Source organism: Epargyreus clarus, unplaced genomic scaffold (assembly GCF_041222505.1).
Source record: "Epargyreus clarus isolate Ecla_fem2 unplaced genomic scaffold, WU_Ecla_fem_2.2 ptg000035l, whole genome shotgun sequence".
Classification (NCBI taxonomy): Eukaryota; Metazoa; Arthropoda; class Insecta; order Lepidoptera; family Hesperiidae; genus Epargyreus; species Epargyreus clarus.
The window spans coordinates 8,544,562-8,558,054 of record NW_027332240.1 but is presented as its reverse complement, the minus strand read 5'-3'; the positions used below and the strand labels follow the sequence as shown (position 1 = coordinate 8,558,054).

General features: G+C 34.4%; 1 protein-coding gene across 11 annotated transcripts in view; it reads right to left on the bottom strand.

Annotated features, from left to right (window-relative positions):
- shot (dystonin-like protein short stop) overlaps positions 1-13,493 on the bottom strand; it is a 383,469-nt gene that overhangs the window by 105,616 nt on the left and 264,360 nt on the right. For 8 of the 11 annotated variants that reach the window (XM_073091892.1, XM_073091894.1, XM_073091890.1 and 5 more), the window contains 6 exons: positions 12,946-13,042; positions 12,454-12,574; positions 11,570-11,799; positions 10,330-10,480; positions 8,417-8,500; positions 5,436-5,705 (listed from right to left, as the gene is read on the bottom strand). In XM_073091892.1, coding sequence (XP_072947993.1) covers positions 5,436-5,705; positions 8,417-8,500; positions 10,330-10,480; positions 11,570-11,799; positions 12,454-12,574; positions 12,946-13,042 — 953 coding nt within the window. The remainder of the gene's footprint in view (positions 1-5,435; positions 5,706-8,416; positions 8,501-10,329; positions 10,481-11,569; positions 11,800-12,453; positions 12,575-12,945; positions 13,043-13,493) is intronic. The other 3 variants (XM_073091897.1, XM_073091895.1, XM_073091896.1) reach the window with 2 other exon arrangements.

Genomic DNA, 13,493 nt, shown 5'->3' with positions numbered 1-13,493 from the left:
TAAAATGGTCGCCTCATATATAGGTCAGTCAGCATTTACACCCTTTCATCGAACAGTGATAACTACTTCAGACTAGAAATAGTTAATATAATTTTGACGGGACTTCTACGAAGAGACATTACTGTTGTTAATACTGAGAACATAATCTCTTTAAGTGACTTAACTTGGTATATTATAGGACACAAAGTTTGTAAATAGATTTCCTCTTTTATTACAAGTCGTGACTTATTTAATATCCAATAATATTCGAGTGTAAAGAATATTTAGACTCATGGTAAATGCATCTTCATAGATTTTAAAGTAAAACAAATCGACAAGTTTCAAATATTAAGCTAGAAAAATCTAAGTTTCAAGCGATAATATTAACAGATCGCTAATAGTGAGACTAGTACCTTAACCGGTAAACTGCTGTCTACATTACACATAGAGCCATTTGTTTAACTATATCGTAATAGATTTTTATTCAGACAATAAGTTTAAACGCAAACATACGCCTACTATGTAAGATAATAACCAGTTTGGTTTCTTAAATAGCAATTTACTTTTCCATTCAGGTCTTTTGAACATTAAATTTTTTAAATTTGAAATGTAGATACAGTAATTTTCTTTTGAGATTGTAGCACCGTTATAGGTACCATTTCTAACATGAAACTGTCCTGTGTTTCGGTAAATGGTGTGGATGGTGACTGACTTACATGTGAGTCGAGCATATCAATCCTCAAGAATGGCTACTACGCATCTATAATCGGCTTCAGGTAGATCCAGTTTTATGTAGAGTTGTAACATTACTTCCCAGAATTTGATCCTTATAAGCCACACTATCAGATGATGGAATAATATAGAGGTTGTATTTTATTTTCAAAATGAACTCGTTCGACACCCGGCTACGGAGAAAGATATTCAAAAAAGTAAAGATGCAGTTTTCGTTTTTATCAAAATCGGCCTCGTAACTCCTTTTAGTATTTTTCGCTAATCTTTATATTTTCGGACTTGGCCCTAAAGGCCCGTTTGAAACATTCACCCTGTATAACTGTATAGGGATTAGTTCGTTTGTTTCAGTGCGTCATAGAATACAACAATAATATATATGTCGTGACGTACATACACATACAAGGCTTCGCTTGTCTATCAATCTCTTTAAGTCCAAATCTGGTTGATTTCACATGTAGAAACCAAACAAAGATATGTTATTCATATTATGTATAAAGCAAAATATTGTAAGGGCGAATGTAGAATGTACTTATTTTTGTTACTGTTTGACGCAAAAACTGATTGTATTCTAATAAACTTCGGCAGACGGATAGTTAATTAACTTGATTAATATAGGCTACTCTTTACCGTAAACATAGGACAAAAGTTAATATGTTTATTTATTTATATATCATGACTTATGTTGTGGGAATTTTAGAATCGATTTCTAACCGTGGTAAACTGAATTTTGATAGATTTTGAGTGGTTACCATTATGTAACATTTTTTACTTTCTAAGGTAGCTAACAAGTTACCTTAGAAGTAGTCTTAATTACGTGGTTTATGTAAATCTTACCGCTCTATAAACTAAAGCATTATCGGATGCGGTCGGAATCTGGATGGGTAACTGCTAGTGGCTAAATTTCAAACGCAGTTTCGTGTTTGGAAACATTAAGCAGTCGATCCCGATTTTGTTATTGCATAGTAGATATAATGTCGGAGAAAAGCAGTTAAAAAGTGTTTCAAATTGTGACCCTTGTGACCAAGTTACTACGAGCTAAAATCACGGTAACACTGAGCCTAATTAAATCCGCATCACGACAAAACGGAAATACCAGTTCAATTATTCCAAGAAATGTAAGTCATTAATGATTAATAAGTCAGTTATAAGCCAACTGTGTAAGGCGCAGCGGTCAACCCTGGCCTACACCTCACGGCCGTCATGACATAAGTTGGAAATCGATTTGTATTCATTGCGCTATTTATAAAGTACACACTTGAAAATTGATTTTATGTCTTAGGGCGTTTACACACGCCTTTCCAACGTTACGGTGATTAATAGGTACTTGGCGAGCGTGGTGGACTATGGCTGCGATTATGGCCTAAGCCCATTTTTCTGTGACAGACCCGTCCCCAGCAGTGGGATTGTTTTTGGCTTGACGACGAAGACGAAGATAGTCTTAGTATTGTGTGGAAATGCCTTTCCTTTTTATATAAGCAACACCTTTATCTTTTTTATATTTTTGACATTGACGTAGTAAATACGTAGTCGAGAATGCAATCCATCTAATGTAAATGATATCTTTAATAAACCTTAACACTGGAGTCCTACTTCAGGTAATTCACCGGTGCATTGCATGCTACCCACCCCTAAATTGATTGTTACAGAAACCTATAACATCGTTACCCTAAGCTATAGGTTACCATAGAAACCATTTACCACAATAAAAACCTTGGCATTGAAACCTAATTCTACTAAAGTACGAAACTAATTGACTTATTTCTTTAATAAGGCATTGTTATTTCGAAGTAAGACAATCAGATTAGTGTACTTAGCTTATGTACCATGTACACAATAATTATCTTTACACGAAATTCATGTAAGCCAGACAGAAGAGGCATCGAGCGAGGACATACCCTGTTATAGACTTGCAAACAAAACATTATTCAAGCGACGTATCATAAGAGATCTCGTACTACACATCAGTAAAACGGAGATCGCGTCTTACGTTGCTTATGCGTCTAAAAATATGATTAAACTACATAATTCCTTAATAACCGGTTATGTTTATCCACTTAAAATTAGTTCCACAAAAAGCACTCCAAAAGCTTTAATTAAGTAATCCCGATAAAGCGCTAAAAATCAATTTAAAACCCTAAAAAAATCGACACAACATAAAATATAACAAAATATATAAAACACCTAACATAAAATAAAGAACGTGCCGAGAAATCTTACTAATTTGTTATTCAAATCCCCCCTACCCCTTTAACCTTGGCGACTTGGGGACCGGTGACATAACGACATAGGTGACATCACTGTGGTACAGGTAAGCGCACACGCTCGAATGATTGAGGCAAAGTGTCGTGTAACAGTGTAAAGATCCTTTTACATCAAAAAATATTGACAGATAATCATGATTTCCTTGATGAGATCAAATTAAGCAATACACTTCAAAATAATTCAAGTAAATTAAAAATAAAACGTATTTTACAAGTTTGGACCCGCTAGGATTCCGTTCCATGTGTGCCATGAAAATATAAGTTTAACATTTGAATATCTGCTTGACCGGAGATCGAAGCTAGAACGTTCTGTATTTCAGACAGCTGTGTGACAAGAAATTGCCTATTAAGCTTTCTTATTAATACAAACAGCGGCTACATATTTTTGTGGAATAATTCTTATCTAAATTCTCAAATCAAATTCATCATAGGAAGAAACTCGGGCAGATTCCAAAAAAACATACTACTCGTACTTAGTAGTGACCGTTGAAATTCTACATTAACGTCTTCATTTTATGTATTTCCATCGATCTTTTATACATAAAAACTACCAAAGAGACCACCTTTCTACGTCGGTATGTGGGCAGTACAATCCTTATTTATTTATACTCCAAAGTCACGCAGCGGGTACATTAATGGTACGTTTATTTTAACGGCTCTACAATTGATGTAATTACTGCTTTTAAGAGATCAAAGTAATTTAGATTTTAAAGGTGAAACAGTTTGACCTGTTGTGGATGAATGAGAGTTTTTATTATATGTAATAAATAATCGAATTTGAGCGATCATCATGAATTATTTTTGTAATAATTTAAGTTCGTTTTGAAAAACAACGCCATCTGTGAGTAAGTCTTCGAAACTACAGTGTTTCACATGTAAGAAACTGTACAACTTACCCAAATTTAGATAATGTTCGAACGTATAAAAAAAGTGTGTGTGTGTCAGCTACGACGCACGATTGGAGTTTACTCCTTACGAATGATAATTATGATATATATCGAACAGAAAAAAGGGTAGGTAAATGAACGCATCTGCTAAAATGATAAGAGAAACAAACATATATCTGTAATTATTCGGATTATTTATATTACTTCAATAATGCGTATTACATAAAGTATGTTACAAAATAATATAAAATAGCGCCATCTAGTGGCAAGTTTTATAAATTGTAAGTTTGCAAGTTTATCAATCTATGTATTTTGGTTCCAAATATTATAATGGTAACTTAATATAATTGTTTATATTAAAGTAAATTTTAATATAATATAATTATTTATATTTAAAACAATGTTAAACGTTTTATAACTTAAAACTTAATAATTATAATTTCTTTGCCATCTATAAAATATCCTTGTTGCAATTTACGGATGAAATTTATATGAGACTCAATAAACATGTTATTATATGTAATTTGGATTGTTTCTGAATGTTTTATAATTCTAGAATTCATTTAAAACGTATTGCTAATTTTATATAACTTATTTTGAACATAATTCATTAGCAATAATTCTGTAATAAAGATTAAATAATACTGTTTTGATTTTGCCCGTTTATCGTTGATAGATGGTGCTGATCAATAATGCATCCATTTTTATAAGTTAAATTAATATATCAGTAACTTACAAAAGCCTCTTTATGTTAAAAACTTATTTTGCTAATATTATATCTTATTCAATTGCTTACTGATTTTATATGTTACTCTTCTTTAAAAACGTTCATAAAAGACTGTTAATCATATTATGGCGCCAATGTTCATATTTTTCACAGTGTTTATAAATGATCAAACCTATAACTTAATTTATGCAAAAATGTAAACAAATTAGTTAATGACGTTTTAATGTTTTATATATTGCTAATTATTTTTATTGTAATAATTACATTCATATGGGATTTGAACTTACTGTATTTTAAATTAATAAAAGCACTCTTGATTCATATTTTGGTTACCGTTACGCCTCAACTTTTCGTGTTACACTTGATTTTACTCCTCATAAAATTTCCGTACCGGGCCTTATAACTCAAATCGTTTCTTAAGGAGTAAACTCCAAAAAGTTTGTACCCGAAATTAGTTCTTTTTGACATCGTATAAAGATATGAGATTCTGTTCAATTTGTACGAGTATAATTCGATATTACAAGTAGATGTAAAATCTTTCAAATCACAGAACGCTATAAAATTGATAAAATCACACGAGCAATACTTTGAAAAAGTACAGGTTTAAAGAGGCACCGATATTTGAAAAAAAAAAGTTAAAAAGAAATCGGATATTTTTTTACTACAAGCGCCCGCTTACTAGTGTATACTATATCTTTGTATAGGAATCAACTGTCTGTGGTTTGGATAAAGTCATTTTTTGTAAAAATACAATATAACATCTATATAACAAAAATCAAACAACCGAGCCTCTTTAACCCAAAAAACACAAGAAAAGAAACATAAAAAGAAATGCAAAAAATCACTCACCAGTGTGACAATATCTCCAGGATTCGCCGCGGCTATCCGTCTCAATCTCTCGTACAGCAGGTCTAACAGCCGTTGGTGCTTCGCGTTGAGCTCATCCAGCTCCCTCGCCACGGCCTCAGCACCGCTCGTCGGCTCTATCTCCTTCCGTCTGTGACGTAGCCGCTCAGCGAGCGCCACGCCCGCCTGCCGCCGCAGCTGCTTCATGTCGAGCGAGGGGTGCACCTCCTCGCAGAGCCACTCCGCGTACCGCTGGCACCGCGATGTGTTGATCTAGGTGGTTAGCGCGGTTAGCGTGGTCGGTTAGTACGGGCTGGCCGGTTCGAATTTCAATTTTAAACTCGTTTTTGTAAAAAAAAAAATTTAAAAAATTAAAAAAATAAAAAGATTTGTTTTGTTTCGCGTGAATTTGGATTTAAAGAGATTTTTTGTAACTCGAATTATAATTAAAAAATATAAAAAACAACCCGGTAAAAATGTATGAAAATGAAAATTCGTTCTTTTTTCGCGAAAAGGAACTCGTTATTGTAAAATCTAAATTTACATAGTACGATTTAAATCTGTTTACGGTATTACGTTCCGTAAACATATTCGTTTTAATATTAGAAACGGCCAACCCGTTGGTAAGTGAAGCGAATCATTAAAATGATTAATTATTACGTCATTCACTCATTTCCTTTCACACATAACCTCATGTTAATTTATCAGAAATTATAATGAACGGAAAAGCAGTTCACTTAATGTATAATGGACCTGCAACCAACTCCGAATTTCACAGGAGTCCTTTGAAGTCAGACGCTATCATAGACTAAAATAGGACGCTTTATATAGACAAATAAGTATATTGACCCTATGACATTCAGATCGATTCATACAATTTCCATTCAACTCACGATTCCACTCCATAAGGAAGACAATGGCTTTATTCACCAATACATATTTTGTCCAGCCGGCGACCCAGGGTGTAGAGAACATGCTGAGATGTATAGCCCAATTCATAATTTGGTGTCCAAAATGTAAAAGGAGATGACCTATCAAAAATACGGTTCAAATGGTTCTTTCTTATTTTTGGCGATATTAAAGTAATACAAAGATGATAAAATAATAATCTAAGTAAATTAAGATCAATTCACATTTTCCAATATTTACAGTAACTCAATTTTGTTCCATGCAGTAATAATAATAAAACAAGGTTTATGGTAGAAAATTATAATGTGATAATAGTAACACATTCGGGATCCAAAACATTTTTTTTGAAGTTTCATAGCTGATATTATTCATTTTTTTAGTGATCGTGGTTGAACTCGAATGTTTTCTTGTGTTCACAGCGCGTTGAATTGTTTGTAGTTGTTACAGTTTTTGTTTCTTTATCATTTGTTAAAGTTTACCATACCAGCAATCGTATTTTGACAGTGACATTTCTTTACTTACATTTTGGCCACCTAATTATGAACCAGAATATAGGTGGAATTTTTTAAGCGTGCAATACCAACGCTTCGTGCGGGACACCCGTCAATCGTGCATTTTCCCGAAGCGATCGATCGAAGTATATTTCATCGGGAAGGGAAAACACGGTCACATTCTGGCAACACTGAACGCAGACGACATGCAAAGCATTTGAACAATGGACTTGTTTATGGCATCGTCTTTATTTATGTTCTTGTGACAAAATAAATTTGAATTTCAAATTGACACCTTTGCCATATTCGCATGAAAATTTTAGATCGCTCTTTGTTTTGTACATAATTTTTGTTATATACATTTTTGGTGTTTATCTACTTTTGTAGACAATGCTTATTAAAGACAACTTAAAATGACAAATACGCATTTAATGGTAAACTACATACAATATACTATTGTATTTCGTTTTACTATATATTTATTTACAATTGCAATTTTCATATTGCAAGGTATCATACCTTGCAATATGAAAATTGCAATGTTAGGGGTCCATATAACTGAATCATATTACCATTCCTGTTTGGAACATAGTGGTTGAATATGCTCCAGTCTCCTAGTTACAAATGATCATAAGTTCAATCGATCAAATTCGATATTTTTCTCAAAAAAACATCCATGTAAGGCCGCACACAGACGCAGCATAAATGTCGTGCGAATGACTAGCTATTACAGCACACATATGTGACAATGGTACCTGGTTTAGCCACGTGTCTCGGCAGTCATACGTTGCCGGTTGTAACAATTGTTTCAATCACGCAATCTTCCCGCTTTCAGAGGATTTCGTTAGCGTTAGTTGTCAAAGCTTTGTAAATAAATCGCGATTTGTTAAAGGGGTTAAGCGATGCGAAAGTAAATTCAAAAACCAAAAAAAAGTAAAAAAATCATATGACTTTTTTTTTATTTTTTAAACTCAACTTTCGCATTTTTTAAGTTGCGTTCAATGCAAAGCGGTTTTAATAATCGCTGAAGCGTTACCAAACTGCGGTGTAAGCGATCAAACAATGTGCAAAAGAGACAGATATATTTGTCAAGTACTTCTCCGTAATACAAAGAGACCTCAAAGCGACAAGGAGACAGGCGAAGACGCTGGACCAACCTAACCTAACTTCACATATAGCCTTTCAAATGTCAAAACCTTTCAAAAAAACAAAAAAGGGAAGGAAAACAGAACAAAAGAAGTATAGGCGTTCTATGGAAGTTTAAAAACATTTCTCAAATTTTTAACAATCGTTAACACTAACTATAGAAATCGAAGCATTTATTAAAGTCTTTATCAAATAAAACACTAAACGTCAAAAAAAACTGATTAAATCTAGTTACTTTTTAACTAAATTTAATCTGACGCAATGTACTCGTTACGTCACGTCAAAATTACATCTCACGTCATAATTTACCCAAAAAAAAATAATATTTAAAATAAAAATAACAAAAATCCGACGGCAAAAAATAAAAACCCGTGCCAAATACAGATAAAAAACTTCCATAAAACGCCACAGATAACACAATCGCCGACCGATAGTTACCTTCGCCTCCCGTATGAACCTGCCACCGTCAACGTTAACTTTCTCGATTTTGGGCGTCCTCTCCACCACGCTCGTCAGTAGCCCCTGTAAAACGACCACAAGACATCCCGGAGATTAGAAATGTGCGTGTGATGAATGTGCAATTAGTATTATAGTGCGCGCCAAACTTCTAGTCCGCTCTAGGTAATATTTAAAATTTGTTATTGTTTCTATATTCGGAGCGGACTAGCAGTTTGGCGCGGACTCTACTGGTATTATTACTAAGAATTACGTGTATATGTTTTTGGATTAAAAACAAAAATATTTCACATTTATTTTAACATGTAAGATCTCATGAAAAACCCCATTTGTATAAGAGACATTAAAAAAAATAGATTCGACAAAACGAATGATTTGTTATAATAAATGAGTGACTGAATGAATGATGAATCAATCCTTTGGTCGTAATTTTGCCCATCACTTGCCAGATAAAATTGGATTGGATAATCAAAATTAATAATTAATCAACTTGCAAACTAAATATCTAAAATAAGTAATTAATATTTATTTATTAAACTAACGTAAGACTGAAGGTGCATCTATATAGTGATTTATTTATTAAGATTTTATTATTATGTACAATGAAATGGTATTGTCCAGATATCCTTTCCCATGACGTTTTTTTATATCAAGGAATGTCTAGATATAATATCTATGGAATTTAGTATTTTTAATAATAAAATTAAAGTAGTTTCATTACTAACCCCAGATAATATAACATTCGAAAAAATGCTGACAAAACTGATAACTATAATATATCAAAGAAAACGACCACAGGACACAATTTACCCAAAGAAGACTGGCAAGTTTTAAACTTAAGAAGAAAAGAGCAAACATTGCAATTGAGAGATACCAGACACATAAAGATGATCTTATTTCTAAGTGAAAACATAATTTTACTTATATACAAATATGAAAAAAAACAAATGAAACATATTCGATTAAAACAACATATGTAAACCACAGATACATCAGTAATCCCGACGAATAAAATACTTACCTTAAGTTTACTACAGAATCATTGTTATAGTCCGCGCCAAACTGCTCGTCCGCTTTGAAGTTGTTGCGAGCAGGTGTAGTATGCAATATGCTATGGCGACGCGATTCATTTCTATATTCAGAGCGGACTAGCAGGTTTACGCGGACTATACCACTGAACATTACCACCCGTTATTAAACATCATATTTTGAAATTTGACAATTTTTGTCAACCTAAAAATTGTCATTTTTCGACTTTGGTACGCAAAACATTGGACTGGTTGATAATTATTAATTATTATTCTTAACGGGCGTACGTTGTAAGTGACCGCCATACTACATCCTCTAAACAAAAACACAGCAAAAATGTTGTGCTGGTGGTGCGGTGTTACAAAGTAAAATCTTTTCAAGGACCAATTAGCCTCATGGGTTCAGAGCGCTCCTTACCACTTTAAAACTGTCGGTAGAACATCTACCTTTTAAAATTGCACTAAAACCCCATAGTACCAATAGTAATTTAAAACAAGTTCTGAGCACCTTATAAACTATCTTCATAACTTCATTCCTCAAGAACCCCATCTTACCCTTTTAAACTATATTAGAACCTCATCTCATCACTACTAGGTTCAAACAGATCCTTAGAACCTTCAAAACTGTCTTCAAAAACTTCAACCCTTTAAAATTTTATAAGAACCCCATCTTACCCTCGTGGGTTAAAACCGCTTCATAGACCCTATGAAACTGTCTTCAAGGCGTAAACCCTTTTAAACTATAGAATCTATAGAATAGAGTATAGCAGAACTTCATCTTATCACTACTAGGTACTAACAGATCCTTAGCACCTTCAAAACTGTCTTCAAAACGCGACCTCTCTACAACTATGCAAGAATCCTTACCCTAGTGGGTTCAAACTGCTCCTTGGGCCTGATCTCGATGGGTGGTTGCGCCTGGAGCTTGCTGTACGTGTCCTCGATCCATTCCGCCTCCTTCTCTAACCCAGCGTTGTAGTTACGTAGGAGTTGGTAGGCGGCTTCGCAGCTGCGTAGTCTGTTGATAAAATTCATCATCATCATCAACCCATTCATAAAACAATAAAACAAACTAAAGATTTGTACACCGGATCAATCGGTGGAGTATGCCGAATGCAATTACTATGTATGAACAACTATATAAACGCATGCTTTTACAAATAAATAAATTCATTCATTCATTGCTGGGTACGAGTCTCCTCTCAGAATGTGAAGGATTAGGCCATAGTTCACCGAGCTGGCCAAGTGCGAATTGATAGACTTAACATACCTATGAAAACTTTTTTTAAGATTTCTTAGGTATGCAGGTTTCCTCATGTTTTCCTTCACCGTTTATTCTAGTGATAATACATTTATAATAAGCCCATAACTCTGAAAATTAGTACTGGGATTTGTACCTCAGACCACTCGATCAAGAGGCCTTAAACATTAGGCTATCACTGCTTTAGACAAAATTATCCATTGCCAAATTTTAAAATGTTATTGAATGTAAACATTCTTTTTGTGCACAGTAAAGTAAACTTTATATTTAACTTAAATATTAGTATTCTGAATCACAAATTCCTCACTTGGTTATGTAAAGTCTGGCTTGAATACAAATTGCGATGTATTTTGGTATGAGATGCGGATAAAGAAATATTTTTGAATTTAAGAGGTTTGGGAATGTATGAGTACTGATAATTAGGCGGTATCTTTTTCATTTTGCCGTATACTCTCAATAAGCCAAGTGATGTCTAGAATAACATGCAGTACGTCACTAACACAAACCTTGACAATATCTCCTAACTGAAATATATCCTGTGTAGTATCCCCAGGAACAATAGTGACGCCTATATCCCTTCCACAACTACTTTAGCAGCAGTACTGAATTTAAAGTAATGATTCTTAAGAAAGCTCAACTCTCAGCCAGCTGCCCGCAAACGTTATTCCAGCGGTTATCCAGCTGGATGACCTCCTTGTCCAGGTGCTCCAGGTCTACATGCTTGCTAGCACGTGATATTAAGATAGGCAGACTCTCCACCAATCTTTTGATCTTCCCCTTTGTCCCCTTATATACAGCAGTTGATTTATAGTACCTATTTAATATAAACACTTTATGGTAGCTCACCTCTCAGCCAGCTGTCCGCAGACATTGTTCCAGCGGTTATTCAGCTGTGTGACCTCTTTGTCGAGGCGCTCCAGGTCTACATGCTTGCCGGCACGCGGTAGAGAGTGTGGTAGAGCTGATCGGGAGCTCTCCACCAGACGCCTGCAGTTCTCCGCATCATCATTCATCTGGTCGATCTGGATCTGCTGCTTGCTGACCGCCACTTGCATGCGGAGCAGGTCTTCGTGCATCTGTAGGTAAAAATAAGATATACGATATTAGAATGAGAGGTTGTTTTTTTTTTATAATATAGGAGTAGCAGAGGAGCATACAGTCCACCTGATGGTAAGTGGCTACTGCCGCCCATGGACATCTGTAATCAACCCCAGATAGGATTAGATATTCCTACCTGAGGTCGGCCACAGATGCGCCGCTACCCCTGAGGACTAAGCTGGAACGCCTCGGAAAAGTATGTCTCCCTTACCACACCCTTCAAAACGGAACACAGCAGCGTCATTAGACAGAAATAGGTGTGGCGGTGGTGCCGCCGGAGTCGAACCACAAAAGCTTCCACCACCTTTAACTTTATTTTTGGTTAAATGATTGCAGCTGTTGTGTTTAAATTTCGTCATCATTGACACATTGCAGTTTCATTGCTGGGCAAGATTCTGCAAGGTAGACTTCACAATCCTTTAGGAACTTTTTAGCACGTGTAAGTTACATCTTTAAGCATTTCAGATTTAACGTCTTTTAGCAAATAAGATTTAACGTCATTTAGCATTTAAGATTTCAAGTCTATTAGCATTTAAGATTTATCGACTTATGGTATTTAAGATTTAACGTTTAGCACTTAAGCTTTAATATCTTTTAGCATTTACGACTCAACATCTTGTATTATAACTTACGTCTTTTAGCAGCTCGACGTCGTTGGGCAGGTCGTTGAACTGCGCCAGTTTGATTTCGAATTCGGATATCGTTTGGTTGTTCTCTTCCATGCTGTTCACTACAGTCTCTACGAACTTTAGTCTGGAAATAAACGAAAAGTTGAGTTATTAGTTAGATCAAGTTTATAAGACCTATAATTTTTATCTATAAAGCGAATTGTACATTTTATACATATTGTGAACCTAGGAGATTGTAAAATTAAGTTTGTTTTCTGTATTTAACTTGTATATTAAACATTTTTATGATTTCGATTTTTATGATGACTTTCATGGAACAATATCTTTAATTTTGGAGGTACGAATATTTATAATTGGAGAATGCTCCTAGTCCCCTTAAAATTATTTCCCATGCATTGATATCCCCTATGCACTGATCAGACTGCAGGTGAAATGCTCACAAGGTGACAATTACCCATTATTATTAATGGTATCGTACGTATTAACGTATCTTACCTTTCAACAAAGAGCTGACTCTTGGACTGCATGTCGTTCCACTTGCCCATCACCTTGTCGAGGCTCTTCTTCATGGCCGGAGTCTTGAGGGCGATGCCTGCGAAATTAAATAAACATATCCTTAATTTAATATTCATTAACTTACACTTTATTCCATAAAAATACACCTGCTTTTAATATTAATATGTACATTTAATATCTTAACTATTTGAAGGTATTTTTGAACTGTTTTCCTTACTTAGCCCCCTTAGGAGATGATTTCAAAAACTCCGTTTCTCTTCATCTCTTGTGCAAAATGTCTTGCTTCTAATTTGAATCATACAAAGAAAACGTTCAAAATACTATAACGATTTTTAAGAATACTCATTTTAAGGCCCTTTTCATGCTCCTTATGTAATCTTGCTCCTAGATAGTATTACACTTTCATTGTTTAAGAAGAAGAAATACCGTTGTATTAAGAATATAACCTATGAACTTGAGACTAAGCATCATCTATTTATCATGAATAACATGACAGAAATAAAATTAACCTGAAACACTATCTTTAG